Consider the following 22,294-nt stretch of genomic DNA (forward strand, 5'->3'; position numbering starts at 1 on the left):
TAAGAAGTTAATTAAAGAAAGAAATTCCTCAAATTAACTTTTAACAAGGCACACCTGATTATTGAAATGTATTCCAGGTGACTACCTCATGAAGCTGGTTGAGAGAATACCAAGCATGTGCAAAGCTGTCAAGGCAAAGGGTGGCTACTTTGAAGAATCTCAAATATAAAATATATTTTGATTTGTTAAACACTTTTTTGATTACTACATGATTCTATAAGTGTTATTTCATAGTTTTGATGTCTTCACTATTATCCTATAATGTAGAAAATAGTTCAATTAATGAAAAACCGCAGGTGTGCCAACACCTGCATTTGGGGAGTTTCTCTCATTCTTCTATGCAGATCCTCTCAAGCTCTGACAGGTTGGATGGGGAGTGTTGCTGCACAGCTATTTTTAGGTCTCTCCAGGGATGTTCAAACCGGGTTCAAGTCTGGGCTCTGGCTGGGCCACTCAAGGACATTGAGACTTGTCCCGAAGCCACTCCTGCGTTGTCTTGGCTGCGTGCTTAGGGTCGATGTCCTGTTAGAAGGTGAACCTTTGCCCCAGTCTGAGGTCCTGAGCGCTCTGGAGCAGGTTTTCATCAAGGATCTTTCTGTACTTTGCTCCGTTCATCTTTCCCTTATGTCTCCCAGTCCCTGCCGCTGAAAAACATCCCCACAGCATGATGCTGCCACCATCGCGATGGTGCCAGGTTTCCTCCAGATGTGATGCTTGGCATTCAGGCCAAAGAGTTCAATCTTGGTTCCATCAGACCAAAGAATCTTGTTTCTCATGGTCAGAGTCATTAAGGTGCCTTTTGGCAAACTCCAAGCAGGCTGTCATGTGCCTTTTACTGAGGAGTGGCTTCCGTCTGGCCACTCTACCATAAAGGCCTGATTATTGGAGTGCTGCAGAGATGGCTGTCTTTCTGGAAGGTTCTCCCATCTCCACAGAGGAACTCTGGAGCTCTGTCAGAGTGACGATCGGGTTCTTGGTCATCTCCTTGACCAAGGCCATTCTCTCCCAATTGCTCAGTTTGGTCAGGCGGCCAGCTCAAAGAAGAGTCTTGTTGGTTCCAAACTTCTTCTATTTGAGAATGATGGAGGCCACTGTGTTCTTGGGGGATCTTCAATGCTGCACAAATGTTTTGGAACCTTTCCCCAGATATGTGCTTTCGACACAATCCTGTCTCTGAGCTCTATGGACAATCCTTCGACCTTATGGCTTGGTTTTTGCTCTGATATGCACCGTCAACTGCGGGATTTGGAAAGGCAGATTTTTGCCTTTCCAAATCATGTCCAATCAATTGAATTTACCACAGGTGGACTCCAAGTTGTAAAAACATCAAGGATGATCAATGGAAACAGGATACACCGGAGCTCAATTTCGAGTCTTTGGTATGCCAAAGGGTCTGAATACTTAAGTAAATAAGCTATCTGTTTTTATTTTTAATACATTTGCAAACATTTCTAAAGACCTGTTTTCGCTTTGTCATTATGGGGTATTGTGTTTAGATTTATGAGGAAAACAGCATATTTAATAAATTTTAGAATAAGGCTGTAACATAAAATAAAAAGTCAAGGGGTCTGAACACTTTTCAAATGCACTGTAAGTAGCTATATTTATATGTCCCATATCTGTCCCATAACACATTCTGATGGAATGGCTTGTCCTGCACTTCGTAAAAACCCACAGTGCATTGAGTGAATGTTGGAAAAAGATCTTGGTTCCTCTCTAAACATAGCAATGCGAATGCAAAGAGGACTCGGACCACAAAATAGGTGAAGTGAACTGGCAAAAGAGTTGAGTCCTCAGTTAAAGGCAAGGGCAGAGAATTTAGTTATTTAAAATTTAGAATTTAGTTATTTAGCAAATTTTTTACCCCCCTTTATCTCCCCAATTTCGATCGTGTCTCATCGCTGCAATTCCCCAATGGGCTTAGGAGAGGCGAAGGGGGGAGTCATGCGTCCTCCAAAAAAATTACCCTTAACACCCTCCAGCTTAACCCGGCAGCCAGTCCGCACCAATGTGTCAGAGGAAACACCATTCAACTGGCAACCGGGGTCAGCCTATAGGCGCCTGGCCTGCCACAAGGAGTCGCTAGGGCACGATAAGCCAAGTATAGCCCCCCCCCCCCCCCCCGGCCAAACCCTCCCCTAACCCGGTTGACGATGGGCCAATTGTGCGGCGTCCTATGGGACTCCCGGCCACGGCCAGTTGTGACACAGCCCGGGAATGAACCTGGGTCTGTAGTAACACCTCTAGCCCTGCGGCATTCCTACAGTGCCTTTAGACCGCTGCGCCACTCGGGAGGCCCAACCCAGAGATCACTTTAAAGAGGACTGGGATCGGTTGTTTTGAAGAGGACTACATGTAAAAACAGAGTGTAGCCTGCCCAGCTCCCTCTCCCCAGGAAGCATCTAGACCAGAGCAGCTGGGGGGTTCCAGTGAAAGGCTGGTTGTGGCCATGGCTCGGTGCCAACCTGGCTGTAGTGATATAGTGATAAGCAGCCTATCTACCCACTGCCAATCAGGTCATGCCACCCAGGGCTACAGCTTCCCACAGTAAAGACTGAGTTATACAGTACACTGTAGAGGTGTCAACACTGGGCTCAAAGTGAGGCAGGCAAATAGACACAGAAACCCATCGCCAAAGAACCATAACAAGACATGCATAAGTTCACTTTTTTCTGTTTGTTTAAACTAAGTCAAATTTGGGTATTTTCAATCCTGTGGCTGAAGCATTTCACAGAAAATACAACATATATTTATCAAGGTAAGCATGAGGAGATAAAATAACCACTTACTTGATCCTGTCTGCATCTGATAAGGAGTCCTGCAACAACAGAAACATCCCATTAAATTTGGCCATTGTGGATATGTTTGCAACAAAACAGAGATTTTGCTGGACTGGCTGTCATTTCCTGAGAATAAAGAATTGTCAAGAAAAAAAAAAAAAAAATCTCAGCTGCCCTGGCAAACTCTGCCATATGGGGGAAACATTGGTAATTACTTTTAAAAAGGCTATCTACAACCTTGAGGCATTGAGCGAGACGGGCAGTGAGCAGACCTTGGAAAAAGCTGAGATGCACTCTGACAACAATCCACAATGTCAACAATCACTGGCTTTCAAGGTAGAACTTGAAGCATAAATTGTACACAGGTTCTATGTTTATAATAAAGAATTTTGCACTGCACAGATTCCTTGGTAGTTTTCAGTGTTAGCCACATTTCTGTTGAAGCCAAAGGGTTACAGAGATGAGAAGCCAGGGCAGAATTTTAAATTGTGTCTCTCTTAGCTGCATAGGTCAATACGTACACGCCTCATGGAGCTATGAAATCAATTTGACAGCCCCTGTCATTCTGCCAACTAAAAAAGCCATCAGTTTACACAGAGGGGCCATCTGCACATCTACAGCACTTAAGAGGCTAGTTATCAGCATTAGATTTAAGAATATGGTAGTCTCATCTCTGTAGGATAATTGCACTTTAATAATTAAGAATAATCGTTACAGGCATAATTAAAAAAAAAAAAATAACATTTGGTCCCCACACCTTGTTATTTGATTTTCATCATTGCAGAACCAATTATATTTTTGAAAACTTAAGTTTACAATTTTAATTTAGAAAATAAAGACAAACTGCATGGACAAAATGTTGGCACCCCGGAGCTAGTATTTGGTTGCACAGCCTTTGGCCAAGATAACAGCAGACCAACTCTTCTTCTAGCCATCTTTGAGCTTGCTGCACCTTTCTACTGGCAATTTTGCAGATTTTCAGCAGCAAATTGCTCTAATTCTTCTATGTTTGAGGGGTACCCTCCACCAACTGCTGTTTTCAGCTCTTGCCACAGGTTATGGATGTGATTCAGATCTGGACTCTTTGCTGGCCACTCCAGAACCTCTTTTTGAAACATTCCTGGGTGCTTTTTGACCTGTGTTTGGGGTCGTTGGCTTGGTGCAAGACCGAAAACCATCAATGGAGACCCAGTTTTTGGACACTGAGTTGAACACAGGACCCCAACACACATGATCTGCTGATTTCATGTCTTGCACACGTTAAAGGCACCCAGAGGCAGCAAAGCAACGCCACAGCATTATCGAACCTCCCCCATGTTTTTTTTTGTTTTTTTAACCTTTATTTAACTAGGCAAGTCAGTTAAGAACAAATTCCTATTTAAAATGACGGCCTAGAACGGGGCAGAACGGCAGATTTGTACCTTGTCAGCTCGGGGATTCGATCTTGCAACATTTCGGTTACTAGTCCAACGCTCTAACCACTAGGCTATGCTGCCGTTTGATTGTAGGGAGGATGTTTTTCTTAAATTGAAAGCTTAATTTAGTCGTCAGTAAACACAGCGCTGATCTCTATAGCCAAAGAACTTGAATTTAGTTGAATTGGTCCATAGAACATTTCCCCCAGGATTTAGGCTGGTTTCATGCAGCAATCAGGCTTTCTTGTGTCTCCTTCCATGAGGGAGGTTCGACAATGCTGTGGGGTTGCTTTGCTGCCTCTGGTACTGGGGGCCTTGAATGTGTGCAAGACAACATGAAATCAGCAGATTATGAAGGTGTTTGAGTGTAATGTTCAACCTAGTGTCCAAAAGCTGTCTCTGTTGAAGGTTGTGGGTCTTCCAGCAGGACAATTCCAAAGAAACATCAAAAGCACACTGGACTAGTTCAATAAAAAACATTGGACTGTTCTGGAGTGGCTAGAGGAGAGTCCATAACCTATGGCAAGAGCTGAAAACAGCAGTTTGTGGAGGGTACCCCTCCAACATTGAAGAATTAGAGCAGTTTTGCTGCTGAAAAGTAGGCATAATTGTCAGTAGAAAGGTCCAGAAAGCTCATTGGTGACTCCAAGAAGCATTTGTTGGCAGTTATCTTGGCCAAAAGCTGTGCAACCAAGTACTAGCTCCAGGTTGCCAAAAATGTGTCCATTTGTCTTAAGTTTTCAAAAATAAAATTGGTTCTGCAATGTTGACAATTGAATAACAAGATGAGAACAAACACTTTTCAATTTCAAATTATTATTTTTTTAAGAAAAGTGCAACTGTAGCTACAGCAGAGTACCGTGCAATAAAATAAAGACATCTAAATGTAAAATGATAGACTCACATGACACAGCTGCACAAGACTGAACTTTTCAGTTTGGATTGAACTAGAATGCTGGCTAGTGAATGCCACAAATGCTCTTTCAAGCCATCTAGGGAGATGACTTACCTTCAGTTAATGGCGAATGTCATTTCTATTTATAATATAACGAGAGTTGTAGCTAAGCAACTCGCAGGTTGAATCATCTCGACACAATACACAGAAATTATTTTTCTGGAAGGCGTAAAACAATGAACAGGGGAAAGAAGGAGAAATTCTCCTCACATACCTTGATCTGTGATAAAATTGAAAAAGAGCTGTGTTGTGATACTGTTGTCACTTGTTCCCTCTCAGAGTGAGGAGGCTGGGGCACGTATTTAGCTCTGGGTCTACTCATAGTGTCTTTGTGCTGTGTCCTGGTCTCCAGCTGAGAGGGCTGGTGCTGTTGTTGCTGGTGATGGTCCCCTTGCCGACTCCTGTCCTCCCAATCAGTCTCACTGCTGCGTCGGGAGCTGGAGTCACCTCCACCCCCCACATGACTGTAGATGGGCCCCTCCGATTTGGGCCTTGCTCCCTCTCGATGGGGGTCTGCCCTGAGAGGGTCTGCCCTACGCTTCTTTGCATCCTGGTCGGGGCTGTCCTTCCTAAGGGGGATGCGCCAGGTCTTGGGCCGGCCCTCTTTGTCCTTCCTGGAAGGCCTGTCCCTGTTCAGCGCCGAGGACCACTCGTCCCACGGCCGGCTCTTCTCAGACTTCCTCTCGGCTCCTCGCTTCTTCACTTCAGGAGTCTGGGGGGCATTCTGTGCCCGGTGCTGGTTTCCCTTAGCTGGTCTTGGGGCCTCTTGCTTTTTTCCACCCAGCATCTGCATTCTGGCAGGGCAGATGACCCTAGTGGTGACATCATTCAGGAAGTTGGAGAATTTCAGCTTATTTTCCAGAAACTGTATCTTTCTCTCTGAGGGCACTGAGCTGGATGAGGTGGAAGATGGGGAAACCTGTCTGATTGAAGAGGTCTTGCCCAGATCCTTCCTCTCAGTCTCCCTGTCCAGAGACTTTCTCTCGGGTTTCCGGCCACGGCTCTGGCCCAGCATCTCAACAGACTTGGACTTCCTGAGGTCTGAGAAGTGGGCGCCCAGCTGGTTGGGCTGCTTTAGGATCCCCTTAGGAGGGAGGGCCGGTCTCTGGAAGGATGTCTGCTGGTGGTGCTGACCACCTCTGGGCACCAGGATCTCTGCATTGTCCTTGAAGGCCAGCGAGCGCTCCATGCTACGACTGGACTGGGCTATGGAGGCGGAGTGGCCACCTTGCTGGGAGTCCTCTGAACTGAGGTCCTCGTCTCCAGATAGGGCGAGTAGGCCCTCACTGCGGCTCAAGAAGTGGCTCATCCCCTGTAGATCCCTGGCTGTCTGGTTGGCAGTGACACCCACGGTGATGCCTCCATGGCTGAAGATGCGGGGTGGGGGCAGAACGGTAAGCTCCAGGCTGGACAGGCTGGAGACATCCAGTTCGCTGTCCGAGAGCAGAGACCAGGAGGGGGAGAATATATTACGGCCCTCAGGACTAACTGGGCATTTTGGGTAGGGGTCTCTGAACCTTGATCGCTGAAAACCTGATGTATGGTTTGGAATGCGAATTACCTGGCATGGGTCAGGCAGGTTGGGGCCAGCGGTGTGGGCAGGCGGCGTGCTCCCACTAAGGTCCTCTCGAAACAAGGGCAGGCTGTTGCGTGTCTCGCGGTGCTGAGGCGGAGCCTTGCGGTACGGCTTCCTGGCCGGGGCAGCGCTCGTCATCCTTGGCGCTCAGCGTCCGTCTGTCTTTTCTGTTATTCCTGCCAGGAGACAAGCATTAGATGCGGTGGAAGTAGCAACAGCCCTGAGTCCTGCTCTGTGCAAAAAACCAGCTGTAAAGGTCTGTGTCCAGTTCCCCAGTCTTTCTCTCCCTCTCTCACACAACCATTCTCTCTCTCCCTGGCTCTCTACTCTGCCGCTCTCGCTCTCTCCTAAAGTGGCAGCAACGAAAAAGTGGTTTGAATCAATAGGGCTTTGAGAGCAGCAGCATTGGACAGTAAAGAAAGTGGCTGCCTGGTGCAGACTGTCAGTGGTGGAGAGTGGAGGGAGGGGTTTGGGATGCCACTTCAAATGAACATCATACACATGTCAATTTATGTGTTGTGATGTGGAGGGCTTTTAAAATATCTACTCTCAGAATTCTGCCTGCAGAGTATGTGTGTATGTGCAATAGAAAGAGAGGAAAATCTGAGCATGCCCTCAAGCCTACGATTGATTACAAGCAGAAGTGTGTTTCCAATAGAGGAACTCTTAAACTCCAGTCCACGGGCTGGCAGAATTGATTATAGTGGGCTAAGTTTAGAATGTGAAAACAAGCCACATTCGTTAGGGGGTGTGGCTTCATTTCCTACCAAAATCTAAACCATGGACCACAAACACACACTGATGCACCGGAAGGCACTTTTAGGAACACAGGCACACAGACCCACACAGTAGTGGTCATAAATGACTAAAAAGCTTAAGCTGAACAAGAGAAGGACGCGTCACTATATCCATTCTGATTGATAACTTGGCTTCCGCTGAGTCACTCTATAGCCCTGTGGATCCAATTGCCAGTGAGTGGAGAAACACCATAGAGCTGCCTATGCTTCCTGCCAGCACAGACTAGGATACTGTAGTCCTCTCTATATCCATGATATGTTGCTTATGCCAGTCTGATGCACTCATTGCAGTGTAAGCCATAGAAATCATTTTAAGAGGTTCAGATAGAAAAAGGTAGATTGAAGGACAACCATTTGTATCCCTGATGAGAGCATTCTGAAATAAATAATGATTAGGAAAACGTTATTGTGGAATATAGTAAGGTCTCAACCCCCTCTTCAGTCTAACAGCGTGTTTTTACCAGACACGGCATCAGTACTGCCCCCATTAATTTTCAGCGAAGGCACGCTGAGAAATGTGCAGGGGATTGTGGGAAGGTGAGCGGCGAGAAACCTGCTAGCAGAGCAGTAGAAAAGGTTGAGCTCTACTTTATGCAAATTTCACACAACCACCATTGCCAACTGAGGAGCAGATGTTTGCTTGATTATCTTCCGTTCATGAAACATAGTTCTGCCTGTAATTTTCCCCAGGCACGCAAAAACAAAAAAGACGGAGGAAAGCCAATCATCGCTATGTCTTGTTTTTCAAATGTATATAATATTGCGATGCTAGAATACAGACAAAATCAGAAGGTCAATGGCATGGAGTAAGATTGCAGAGAGATAAAACATTATGGAGTCTTAAATGAGGCCTGGGTAAGGCCAAAATGTCATATGCCAACTTTGATGAATTATTTCTCAATTATGCTTTTAGATTCAAACGTCAACAATCCTTCCTCTAAATGACCATTCAATTTATTACATTTTGTGAAAATCCCCCAAATCACTATTTTGTTTCTGTCCTGCTTTCATGCGGAATCACTCAGATGTGTTTTCTAAGTTAAAGCTTTGCCTGAAAAACACCATTATTATAACTGACTAAGGCCCAGTTTACGATATCTTATAAAAGGAAGTCAAACTTCAGCTCATCAGAGATGAAATCACTTACAGTGAATCTGAAGTGACAGCCCTCAATTGGAACATGAACATTTTGGAATGCCATTTACCTAAAGACAGTATTTGAATGAGTCACAGGGGGTCTGGGTAAATGAGCGCATGAGTTAATCAGCCTTGGAATGAATGATCAGACGCAATTACAGCACAGAGCCAGTCAGGTAGAGGAACCGTGAGTGTATGTCTGAAATTACAGCACGTCAAATGAAAGGATTCTGATTAAGCAATCTGAGCTAAAGGAGGATGACATCTCAATACTAGATTGCTAGCAGGTACAGCGGTATTTAGAACATAGAGTCAAATTGACTATACCAAACTATAGCAAAGCCTCGTCACTGACATACTTTTGTGTACATGACATGAAATCTAACAAGCTATTCTGAGCTGATACTGACATGCTGCAAGACATTAAATAAATGGCACAATCCAACATCATTGAAAAGGAAAAGGTGCAACACTCGCACACCATAAAATATAGTTTTATTTAAGCATTATAAAATAAGCAAGGTAAAATGTTAAAAAAAACGTATTTACATTTTTTTAAGATTTTCACACCACAAGATCCCAGTTTCTAAAACGACTTAAAAAAAACTCAACAGCATCATCATTATGGGAAAACACAGCTCTTCCACTTTAAAATAATGACACACAGGAGCAGATACATATTAGGGATGTGACAAATGGTAAATATCTTAACGTTTAAACCGCCATTTTTTTTTAATCATCAGTTTTTCATCAAAACCATACGAAAAGGTCAGAAAATTCTATGTCTCAATTCCCAATCCTGCTGCCAGGAAGGGTTGGGGCTCACACTGCGTCCCTTTCAAAAAGCCTTGCACCTGTACTACCATTACTGCCAAGTAGGGATGCACGATATATCGGTGAACATATTGGATTCTACCGAAATTAGCTAAAAATGCCAACATTTAACGCCGATGTGCAAAATCGATGTCAAAGCTGACGTGGATACCTATATAACGTAGGCATAATGACGCCACGTAAAAATTTGGCGCTACACGTGCAACACAACATTCCTAACCTAGCACACAATGTCTGCTGTGTGGATTGAGCATTCAACAAGTCGAGCAGTCATTTGAAAGTGTAAGAAAATTTCAGCGAGACAACTCAAAGGCGAAATCCATTAAAGCCAAGATAATGGAATTCATTGCTCTTGACAAGCAGCCATTCTCGTCGTGGGTGATGTTGGCTTTTGCCGACTGATCGAGCACCAGTATACACTACCAAGTGCGCTATTTTACATACATTGCCCTACTGGAGTTACACAGTAATCGCGTCACTGCTATTAGCTTCACAACATACATACTATGGAACGCTGTTTGGGTCTTTGCGTGTCAATAAATATATGGTAGCAGTGTCAAAGCTGTACAAAAAAGTCTGCAAACAAGCAAACAACGGCCACAAACAATGCGTTTACAATACCGCGTTGATAATAAAGCATAATTTGCTTTAGCTTGGTACCTAGCTAGCACCAATACAACCAGCCTGAAAACAATGACCAGTAGAAACTGCAGTCATTTTCATTATTCTGAGCAATGATGTAGGAATCCTTGTGAGTAAGTATTAGCTAGGTTGCCACTTGAAAATGAACTTCAGTTCATAAAAATAAATAGCTAGCCAGCTACTTAACCATTGTGCCCAAAGCTAACATTATAAGCTGCCAGCTAGCTTCATCTGGCTAGTGAAGCTCCACCGGACTATGTGTTGTGAAGCTAGACACAATAAGGATGAGGCACAAATGTGGAATTTGCCTTCAAAATAAAAGTATATCATTGACAGTGATGCAAAGGAATACAAATAGTAGAATTATGCCATACTTTTATTTTGAAGGCTAACCGCAAAGCCCACTATTGTGTCTAATCCTTATTGTGGCTAGCTTCACATAGATGGGTCCGACCACCATTAATCAGATAAGAACTGTTATTTCAGATGACACCTAGCTATGCTACTATAACAAATTGTGTCGTTTTGCTATGTTTTTGGGGAAGAACATTGTTTGAATCCATGAGTTAGCTAGCTTTTTTTATGACCAGCACTGTAGGTTTTTGAGGCAACTTAACCAGCATCCTAGCATACTTATCAATGAACCGTTGTGACATATGAAATACGAGTGATAGTGTAATCAATGTGCAATAACTACATAGAAAATGTATGAATGCGTTAAATTATGTGACATGCAGTCATATTCAGGTCCTGATAGGTCAAAGTGTTATTTGACACGTCAAATAGTGTATCTTTTTTGACACGCAAAAACCCAAACGGCGTTCCATAGAAATCCTGGTTGAGAATGAAACAACTGAACAATGAAACAGCACAGCAAGTAAATGAAAGAAATAGGTTTTGATTATGTTTTACTGGTAACAGGGACATATGTAAATGCCAACAAAATAACTTTTTGGTCAGTGTGTGTGTGTGTGTATGTGTGTGTGTGTGTGTGTGTGTGTGTGTGTGTGTGTGTGTGTGTGTAACCTTTATTTAACTGGACAAGTCAGTTAAGAACAAATTCTTATTTACAATGACGGCCAAACCCGGACGACTTTGGGCCAATTGTGCGCCGCCCTATGGGACTCCCAATCACGGCCGGATGTGATACAGCCTGGATTCGAACCAGGGACTGTAGTGACACCTCTTGCATTGAGATGCAGTGCCTTAGACTGCTGCGTCCATGTGTTAACTATTTAACTGTACTAGAATGCTTAAAAGGCCCACTAACATTTTAAATATCGGTTATAGGTATCGTTTTTTTTGGCAAGGAAAATATTGGATATCGGTATCGGCCAAAAATGTCATATCGGTGCGTCACTACTGCAAAGTTTACATTTCCTCATTTAACTTCTCAAAGAATTGCCATACAGGACTTCACTGCTGTCGCTTGCCTTTCTCTGCCATTTTTCCAACTGTTAACAACGATGACATAGTGGTGGAGAGTCGACTCCAAAATAATTGACTCCAACTACTTGCACGTCAACTCCCATTTCTGAGTGTCAAGATTCGAGTCCACAAGGAATTGACTCCTAAGATTCAGTATTTTGGGTACAGAGGAGACTGATTAGTTGCCGTACTTCCAAGAACAAACACCTGCATCATTCATAGCAAGCTAGCTAGGGATGGAGAGAGAGGGGAGGGGCACAGTATAGGCAGGTCGGCCAGACAGACAGCGCCAGAACCATGTACTAGGCCTATCTATCAGCAAACAAACACTGTATCTCACAATTTCTTGGCTTGCAATGTTTTGCAACTTCAGTACAGCAGGGTCTATCATCAATGAATAGGATATTCTACAAGCACAGAATGAAGACTCAACACACACTCACATCATAAGCAAAGAGAAAGAGCAGGCGAGCCATCGCAAGGGAGAGGGGGGAGGGTGCAGGCAGAAAGAACCGTGCACATGCAGTGCCTTTGTAAAGTATTCAGACCCCTTGACTTGTTCCACATTGTTACTTTACAGCCTTATTCGAAAATGGATTAAATAAATAACAATTCCTCAGCATTCTACACACAATACCCCAAAATGACAATGTGAAAACAGGTTTATAGAAATGTTTGCACATTAGGAGGGGTGCGTCAATTGAGTGTGTTGAGTCACTGATGTGATCTTCCTGTCCGTGTTGGCGCCCCCTCGGGTTCATGCCGTGGGGGAGTTCTTTGTGGGATATAGCCTTGTAAGTTGGTGGTTTGAATATATCCCTCTAGTGGTGTGGGGGCTGTGTTTTGGCAAAGTGGGTGGGTTTGTATCCTGCCTGGTTGGCCCTGTTAGGGGGTATCATCAGATGAGGCCACTGTGTCTCGCGACCCCTCCGGTCTCAGCTTCCAGTATTTATGCTGCAATAGTTTGTGTATAGGGGGGCTAGGGTCAGTCTTATATCTGGAGTATTTCTCCTGTCATCAAATTTTATTAGTTACATGCAGTGAAATGCTTACCTACGAGCCCCTAAAAAACAATGAAGTAAAAAAAAAAATACGGTTAAGAATAAGAAATAAAAGTAACAAGTAATTAAAGAGCTGCAATAAAATAACAATAGCGAGACTATATACATGGGGGTACCGGTACAGAGTCAATGTGTGGGGCCACCAGTTAGTTGAGGTAATACATACATCTAGGTAGAGTTATTAAAGTGACTATGCATAGATGATAACAGAGAGTAGCAGTGGTGTAAAAGAGGGGGAGGGGGGCCAATGCAAATAGTCTGGGTAGCCATTTGATTAAATGTTCAGGAGTCTTATGGCTTGGGGGTAGAAGCTGTTTAGAAGCCTCTTGGACAGAGACTTGGCGCTCCAGTACCACTTGCCGTGCTTAGCAGAGAAAACAGTCTATGACTAGGGTGGCTGGAGTATTTGACAATATTTTGGGCCTTCCTCTGACGCCGCCTGGTAGAGGACCTGGATGGCAGGAAGCTTGGTCCCAGTGATGTACTGGGCTTTTCGCATTACCCTCTGTAGTGCCATGCGGTTGGAGGCCGAGCAGTTGCCATACCAGGCAGTGAACAAACCAGTCAGGATGCTCGATGGTGCAGCTGTAGAACCTTTTGAAGATCTGAGGACCAATGCCACATTTTTTCAGTCTCCTGAGGGGGAATAGGCTTTGTCGTGCCCTCTTCACAACTGTCTTGGTGTGCTTGGACCATGTTAGTTTGTAGGTGATGTGGACACCAAGGAACTTGAAGCTCTCAACCTTCTCCACTGCAGCCCCATCAATGAGAATGGGGGCGTGCTCAGTCCTCTTTTTCCTGTAGTCCACAATCATCTCCTTTGTCTTGATCATGTTGAGGGAGAGGTTGTTGTCCTGGCACCACATGGCCAGGTCTCTGACCTCCTCCCTATAAGCAGTCTCGTCGTTGATCAGGCCTACCACTGTTGTGTCATCGGCAAACTTGGTGTTGGAATCGTGCCTGGCTGTGCAGTCATGAGTGAACAGGAGTACAAGAGGGGACTGAGCACGCACCCCTGAGGCACCCCTGTGTTGAGGATCATGCGGATGTGTTGTTACCTTCCCTTACCACCTGGGGGTGGCCCGTCAGGAAATCCAGGATCCAGTTGCAGAGGGAGGTGTTTAGTCCCAGGGTCCTTCGCTTATTGATGAGCTTTGAGGGCACTACGGTGTTGAATGCTGAGCACTAGTCAATGAATAGCATTCTCACATAGGTGTTCCTTTTGTCCAGGGGGGATAGGGCAGTGTGGAGTGCAATAGAGATGACATCATCTGTGGATCTGTTGGGGCGGTATGCAAATTGGAGTGGGTCTAGGGTTTCTGGGATAATGGTGTTGATGTGAGCAACGACCAGCCTTTCAAAGCACTTCATGGCTACAGACGTGAGTGCTACGGGTCGGTAGTCATTTAGGCAGGTTAACTTCGTGCTCTTGGGGACAGGGACTATGGTGGTCTGCTTGAAACATGTTGGTATTACAGACTCGGACAGGGAGAGGTTGAAAATGTCAGTGAAGGCACTTGCCAGTTGGTCAGCACATGCTCGTAGTACACGTCCTGGTAATCCGTCTGGCCCTGCGACCTTGTGAATATTGGCCTCTTTAAAGGTCTTACTAACATTGGCTGTGGAGAGTGTGATCACACAGTCTTCCGGAACAGCTGATGCTCTCATGCATGTTTCAGTGTTATTTGCCTAGAAGCGAGCATAGAAGTAGTTTAGCTCGTCCGGTAGGCTCGTGTCACTGGGCAGCTCTTGGCTGTGCTTCCCTTTGTAGTTTAATGGTTTGCAAGCCCTGCCACATCTGACGAGCGTCAGGGCCGGTGTAGTACGATTCGATCTTAGTCCTGTATTGATGCTTTGCCTGTTTGATGGTTCGTCAGAGGGCATAGCGGGATTTCTTATAAGCTTCCGGATTTCTGCCAGTCCGTGGTGAGTAATCGCAGTCCTGATGTCCAGAAGTTATTTTCGGTCAGAGTCTTATCCTGTGTCCTGTGTGAATTTAAGTATGGACCCTCTAATTCTCTCTCTCTCCCCCTCTTCCCAGAGGACCTGAGCCCTGTGACTATGCCTCAGGATTACCTGGCTTGATGACTCCTTGCTGTCCCCAGTCCACCTGGTCGTTCTGCTGCTCCAGTTTCAACTGTTCTGCCTGCTGCTATGGAACCCTGACCTGTTCACTGGACGTGCTATCTTGTCCCAGACCTGCTGTTTTGGACTTGCTCACTCCACCGCAACTGCTGTCTCTAACTCTGAATGCTCGGCTATGAAAAGCCAAATGACATTTACTCCTGAGGTGCTGATCTGTTGCACCCTCGACAACCACTGTTGATGATTATCATTTGACCCTGCTGGTCATCTATGAACATCTTGGCCATGTACTGTTATAATCTCCACCCGGCACAGCCAGAAAAGGACTGGCCATCCCTCATAGCCTGGTTCCTCTCTAGGTTTCTTCCTTGGTTCTAGCCTTTCTAGGGAGTTTTTTCTAGCCACCGTTCTTCTACATCTGCATTGCTTGCTGTTTGGGGTTTTAGGCTGGGTTTCTGTACAGTACTTTGTGACATCGGCTGATGTAAAAGGGGCTTCATAAATATATGATTGATAAAAATAAAAAACAGAAATACCTTATTTATATAAGTATTCAGACCGTTTGCTATGAGACTCGAAATTGAGCTCAGGTGCATCCTGTTTCCATTGATCATCCTTGAGCTGTTCAAAAAAAATTGGAAGTCCAGCTCTGGTAAATTCAATTGATTGGACACCTGTCTAGATAATGTCCCACAGCTCCGGAACAGGATTGTGTCGAGGCACAGATCTGGGGAAGGGTACCAAAACATTTCTGCAGGAATGAAGGTCCCCAAGAACACAGAGGCCTCCATCATTCCTAAATGGAAGAAGTTTGGAACAACCAAGATTCTTCCGAGAGCTGGCCGCCCGACCAAACTGACCAATCAGGGGAGAAGGGCCTTGGTCATGGATGGTCACTTACAGAGCTCCAGAGTGCCTCTGTGGAGATGGGAAAACCTTCCAGAAGGACAACCATCTCTGCAGCACTTCACCAATCAGGCCTTTATGGTGGAGTGGCCATACAGAAGCCACACCTCAGTAAAAAGGCACATGACATCGCTTGGAGTTTCTCAAAAGGCACCTAAAGACTCTGACCATGAGAAACAAGACTCTCTGGTCTGATGAAACCAAGATTGAACTCTTTGCCTGAATGCCAAGCGTCACGTCTGGAGGAAACCTGGCACCACCCCTATGGTCAAATGTGGTGGTAGCATCATGCTGTGGGGATGTTTTTCTGCAGCAGGGACTGGGAGACTAGTCAGAACGATGAACGAAGCAAAGTACAAAGAGATTCTTGATGAAAACCTGCTCCAGAGGGCTCAGGACCTGAGACTGGAGCAAAGGTTCACCTTCATACAGCACAACGATCCTAAGCACACAGCCAAGACAACGCAGGAGTGGCTTCGGGACAAGTCTCTGAATGTCCTTGAGTGGTCCAGCCAGAGCCTGGACTTGAACCCAATCGAACATCTCTGGAGATACCTGAAAATAGCTGTGCAGCAACACTCCCCATCCAACCTGACAGAGCTTGAGAGGATCTGCAGAGAGGAATGGGAGAAACTCTCCAAATACAGGTGTGCCAAGCTTGTAGCGTCATACCCAAGAAGACTGAAGGCTGTAATCACTGCCAAAGGTGCTTCAACAAAGTACTGAGTAAAGGGTCTGAATACGTATGTAAATGTGATATTTTTTTATTTATAAATTTGCCAAAAAATCTAAAAACCCGTTTTTGCTTTGTAATTATGGGTGTAGACTGTAGATTGACGAGGGAAAAAAAGATTTAAATACATTTTAGATTAACAAAAAATGTGGAAAAAGTCAAGGGGTCTGAATACTTTACGAATGCACTGTATATTTCGGGGCGGCAGGTAGCCTAGTGGTTAGAGCATTGGGCCTGAAAGGTTGCTAGATCGAATCCCCGAGCTGACAAGGTAGAAATCTGTCGTTCTGCCCCTGAGCAAGGCAGTTAACCCACTGTTCCCCGGTAGGCCGTGATTGTAAATAAGAATTTGTTCTTAACTGACATGCCTAGTTAAATAAAAAGGTTAAAAAAATTATTGGTAATCTCTCTCTCGCAATGTCTTGACTTGCATTCCTCGCAAATTTACCAAAGTAACCCACAGTTCGCCTCTCACACTCCGATTTTATTTAAATTACACAACTTTCCCCAGGCCTTTATAGCCTATCGTCTAGTTAGGTACATAATATACATACAAGGTACATAATATGGTTGTGATAACTGCACTGTGATTTTATTTTGTTATACCCACACACCTAAACATACTGTACTGAAATAAATCTAGATAGAATCATTATATGAAAATATGCGTCATACCCAAATTCTGAGTTATTCCAGCGATGTCCTCATCCACAGGTTCCTAAGTCACAGGCATTCTGAAACACACAAAGGAGCAGGCTGAATTTAGATCAAAGGGTTAGAGAAAAGTAGCCAATAGTTAGCGACTTCATTTCACATGTGATAGAAAGGACTCCGTGCTGCTATGCTGGGTTCCCTCCTCTAGAATCGTGAAGCACCAGGGGACTCACTCACCTGAGACAACCCTACAAACATTCTGTAATGACGTCCACTGGGATTTGAGTGACATTGCTCACAATGATAACAGGTTTCAAAAATGGGTCACTGAAAATCGAATAACTTTTCACACATTCAAAACTGTTCTGAGGCCCCCTCACGAAAATGTTAAATCAAATACTGAGCAGTGACACGAGTGGAAATTCACACATGGTTGATAGCAGGACACTTCCCACAACATTCAGTGCTCCACTTTTCTGATCTTCAATTATCGTTGATTTGGTGGCAATTATATACACTGAACAAAAATATACAATTATATACTGAACAATAAAATACAACACAATTTCAACAATTTTACTGAGTACAGGTCATGTAAGGAAATCAGTCAATTGAAATTAATTCAACAGGCCCTAATCTATGGATTTCCCATGACTGGGCAGGGGCGCAGCCATGGGTTCGCCTGGGAAGGCATAGGCCGACCTACTTGGGAGCCAGGTCCACCCACTGGGGGGAAAGACTCAGCCAATCACTATTAGTTTTTCCCAACAAAGGGGCTTTAAGATAAGACAGAAATACTCAGTTTCATCAGGTGTCCTCCGGGTGGCTGGTATCAGACGATCCCGCAGGTCAAGAAGCCGGACGTGGAAGTCCTTTTCTGGCGTGGTTACACGTGGTCTGCGTTTGTGAGGCTGGTCGGACGTACTGCCAAATTCTCAAAAACGACATTGTAGGCTGCTTATGGTAGAGCAATGAACATTCAATTCTCGGCAACAGTGTCTTTACTGTGTCGCCACCATGCTCGATGCTAGGTACCTGGACCGCTACTTCGATGCAGACTAGATACAGAGTTCAGGTGAAATGTTAGACACAGCTGGATGGAAGATGGAAACGGACAGTGCGCACCGAGTTAGAGGACCCACGACAGCTAATCAAATGGCTACCCGGACTATGCATTGTTTCCTGCCACCCCCACCCCAAAAAACCCTCTTAAGCTGTTGCTACTCTCTGTTTATCCTCTATGCATAGTCACTTTAAGTTATCCTACATGTACATATTACCTCAAATAGCCCGACTAACCGGTGCACCCGCACATTGACTCTCTACCGGTACCACCTGTATATAGCCTCGCTACTGTTATTTTTTACTGTGTTTTTTTCTTTACTTATCCATTGTTTACCTAATCATTTTTTTATTTTTTACTTAAACTGCATTGTTGGTTAAGGGCTTGTAAGTAAGCATTTCACTGTAAGGTCTACACCGGTTGTATTCAGCGCACGTGACAAATAAACAGAGGTGAAACTTCACTGCTTGACATGTGGGATGAAATCCTGGTTGAGAATGAAACGACTGAACAAATGAACAACGAAACAGCACAGCAAGTAAGTGAAAGAAATATGTTTTGATTATGTTTTACTGGTAATGGGGACATACGTAAATGCCAACAAAATAACTTTTGGGTCAGTGTGTGTGTGTGTGTGTGTGTGTGTGTGTGTGTGTGTGTGTGTGTTTCAACTATTCTAGAATGCTTAAAAGGCTGCAAAAATGTATATATAGGTGTCAGGTAGCGTGTGTTTAAATGGGGAATACTCTAGTTTAACACAGCGAGTGTTTCATATTGCTGTAAGATCTCTTGAAGGCTATATAGAAAAGTATATATATTTATTTTTCTAAATAAATCCAGCTTAAAACACATTTTAAAATGGTTTACTGGCAACTACAGCTTTCCAGTTAAATATTTTCCACTGCCTCTTCTGTTCTCTCAGTCTGTATCTGCCTTGACCTGATCCAATACAATATTTATTCAGTGTAAAAGTGCTCTTTCTTTTGTGCCGTTCAGGGCCTTTTGCTGTGGATAAGCAAGCCCTGCAGGGGATGTGGCAGAGAATAACACATGAAGGCCTGTGCTATGGCCGCCAGCCATGCGTGACAATCAGCCGGTGGTGCTGTTGAATACAGCCTCACACGCGCATACAGACACACACAAGTCTGCAAAGTGCAAACACGTACGCGCGCGCACACACACACACACACACACACACACACACACACACACACACACACACACACACACACACACACACACACACACACACACACACACACACACACACACACTTCAGTTCGAACACAGTCGCACACTCTCCAATGGCACTACCTCAGACCACCATCATCCGTATCTACCCCACAGGCTAGGAAACACAGCAAGGCCATTACTCATCATAAAGTATTCCATGTTTTAATAAAATCTTCACAGTGCCATGGCTAACCGACAGGGGTTAATATTTATTTTGAGGACCAGAGACAGTAAAGAGGGCTGCTTCTAAAAATGGGCTCACAGCAGTGTGTGATATTTTACTTAATTGAAAATCATGATGATTACAGACTAGGAGAAAATGGAACACAGGCTGCTTTTACACAAGCAGCCCAATTCTGATCTTGTTTTCACTAATTGGTCTTTTGACCAATCAGATCAGCTCTGGAAAAGAGCTAATGTGAAAAGATCTGTTGCGATTGACCAATTAGTGACAAAAATATCAGAATTCTGTTGACTGTCTAAACACAGCCATAGCCATTCCTCTCCAAGGTCACCCACAGTGTTTTAGAAAGGGCTCATTTACAATTGAACAAGCCAGTCAACATTAGGGAATCAGATTCAATGTTTAAAGTCTAAATTAGGCTTGCAGCCTAAGGGCACAGCTATGTGAAGAGCACTACCATAGAGCTTTATGATGTTATGAGCCATAGAAATAGAATTATTATTTTAAGAGCCATCTTTACGGCCACCCTGAACAGTGGCTTGGTTTAGGAGAACCCTAACGGTGATGTGTTTCTTATGCCGCTGCCCTGGCAGCACTCCGTTTAGAACTGATGGGATGTTGCTCCTCCTTATCGGTGAAACCCCTGCTGTCATTTTGTGCAAATGTGTCTCGTTAGATGCCTCTTAACTCCATGTCTAGCATCCAGTTACCAGTGGTCACCCTGCTTTGTCCAACATCCTTCTATTTTCAGCCTTCTATTGACTGCTTTTAAGAGGACAATTGACTGACCTTAACTGACATTACCTGAACAGCTGAATCGAGGAAGATGGACTCTCCCCTATATTTGATTCCTTGCCAGGTTTCTTCCTTTCTTCTGGGAGAGTTTTTCTAAGGCCCTAGGCTTGCTCTTGGGAGGTTAAGGCCTTGGCTTTGTTGAACTTTCTGTAACAAATTACTTTGTGAAAAGTGTGCTCGACTAACAAAGTTTAATTAATTGATTGTACCGCCATTTTGCCTCATCAACCCAATATAGCGACCAATTAGAGCAGCTGTTGGTGCCGAGGCAATAATTGGGTGGTTTTAGGGGCGAGATGAAGGCACACAGCTTGTGTACTCAGTAGTGCTAAGCGATTAACCGACATTTCAGCCATCTTTCGGTTTTTAAACAGCTAATTGACCAACATCGGTTCAATTATTTGAATTCCATTTTGTTCCGTTTTTTTCTGGTCAGCTCAATGCGCAGTTTCTCTAAAGACGAATTGGATCAAGCTCGAACTGCGCGATGTAGTAGGGAGTTGTAGTTTCCAACAGGCCAATATGCTACATAGTATAGCGCAGAAAATGTGGTACCGTAATTTCCGGACTATAAGCCGCAACTTTTTTCCCAGGCTTTGAACGTCGCGGCTTAAACAATGACGTGGCTAATATATGGATTTTTTCCGCTTTCAAATTTTTTTCTCCAAAAAAACACATTCTGTGACGTGCTCAGTTTTTTGGCGGCATGAAGCTTTCATTAGACCAATGAAATTGCCGAACGGGTTAAGGTCAAACATCTTTTTTGTTTACTGTTTAGATTAAATCGAGCACTCTCAAACTTCCCATCATTCTGATTACGGTAGTCATTTTGTCACCCTGATTCCTGGGGGTACAACAAAGTATTTGCAGCCACTCGACATCAGAGTAAATCGTGCATTTAAGGTGGCGCTCCGTGTTCAGCGGGAGGCTTGGATGACAAGTGGGGAGAAATCATTCACTAAAACGGGCCGCATGCAAAGAGCAACTTATGGTCAAGTCTGCCAGTGGGTCCTGACAGCGTGGAGCATTGTCAAAAAATCCACTATCATCAACGGGTTTCAAAAGGCTGGACTGCTGCATGTTGAAGAGGGCTCAGCGGGGGATTTGCCTCCGGATGAAAGTGACGAAAGCGACAATGAAAACGATCCAATATTGGATGAAGCAATTCTGAGGCTATTCAGCTCCGACACCGAAGGAGAGGACTTCAGTGGTTTCAGTGCACAGGAGGAGGAAGATAGTGACCAATGACTTTCTTGGTAGGCTACTGTTTACTGCTAATTTTAAATTTTTTGTTACAAGCCGTGTTTCGTTAAAGCCTATTTATTTTTGTTACAAGCCGTGTTTCGTTAAAGCCTCAAGTTCAATTTCTCAAACATATGACTATTTTACAGCATTTTAAAGACAAGACTCTCGTTAATCTAACCACACTGTCCGATTTCAAAAAGGCTTTACAACAAAAGCAAAACATTAGATTATGTCAGCAGAGTACCCAGCCAGAAATAATCAGACACCCATTTTTCAAGCTAGCATATAATGTCACATAAACCCAAACCACAGCTAAATGCAGCACTAACCTTTGATGATCTTCATCAGATGACACACCTAGGACATTATGTTATACAATACATACATGTTTTGTTCAATCAAGTTCATATTTATATCAAAAACCAGCTTTTTACATTAGCATGTGACTAGCATGTGACTAGCATTCCCACCAAACACTTCCGGTGAATTTACTAAATTACTCACGATAAACATTCACAAAAAACATAAATTATTTTAAGAATTATAGATACAGAACTCCTATATGCACTCGCTATGTCCGATTTTAAAATAGCTTTTCGGTGAAAGCACATTTTGCAATATTCTAAGTAGATAGCCCGGCATCACAGTGCTAGCTATTTATACACCCACCAAGTTTAGCCCTCACCAAAGTCAGATTCACTATAAGAAAAATGTTATTACCTTTGCTGTTCTTCGTCAGAATGCACTCCCAGGACTTCTACTTCAATAACA

The 22,294-nt window shown here is 44.1% G+C and overlaps 1 protein-coding gene across 2 annotated transcripts in view; it reads right to left on the reverse strand.

Annotated features, from left to right (window-relative positions):
- LOC115153099 (tight junction-associated protein 1-like) overlaps positions 1-22,294 on the reverse strand; it is a 151,475-nt gene that overhangs the window by 47,975 nt on the left and 81,206 nt on the right. The window contains exons 3-5 of one of the 2 annotated variants that reach the window (XM_029698162.1): positions 17,025-17,083; positions 6,712-6,893; positions 2,790-2,818 (exon numbers count right to left, since the gene is read on the reverse strand). In XM_029698162.1, the coding sequence (XP_029554022.1) occupies positions 2,790-2,818; positions 6,712-6,864 (182 nt within the window). In that variant the 5' untranslated portion in view covers positions 6,865-6,893; positions 17,025-17,083. Of the gene's footprint in view, positions 1-2,789; positions 2,819-6,711; positions 6,903-17,024; positions 17,084-22,294 lie in introns of both variants that reach the window. The other variant, XM_029698161.1, reaches the window with a different exon arrangement.

The sequence above is a fragment of the Salmo trutta genome, chromosome 18 (assembly GCF_901001165.1).
Source record: "Salmo trutta chromosome 18, fSalTru1.1, whole genome shotgun sequence".
In the NCBI taxonomy this organism is placed as follows: domain Eukaryota; kingdom Metazoa; phylum Chordata; class Actinopteri; order Salmoniformes; family Salmonidae; genus Salmo; species Salmo trutta.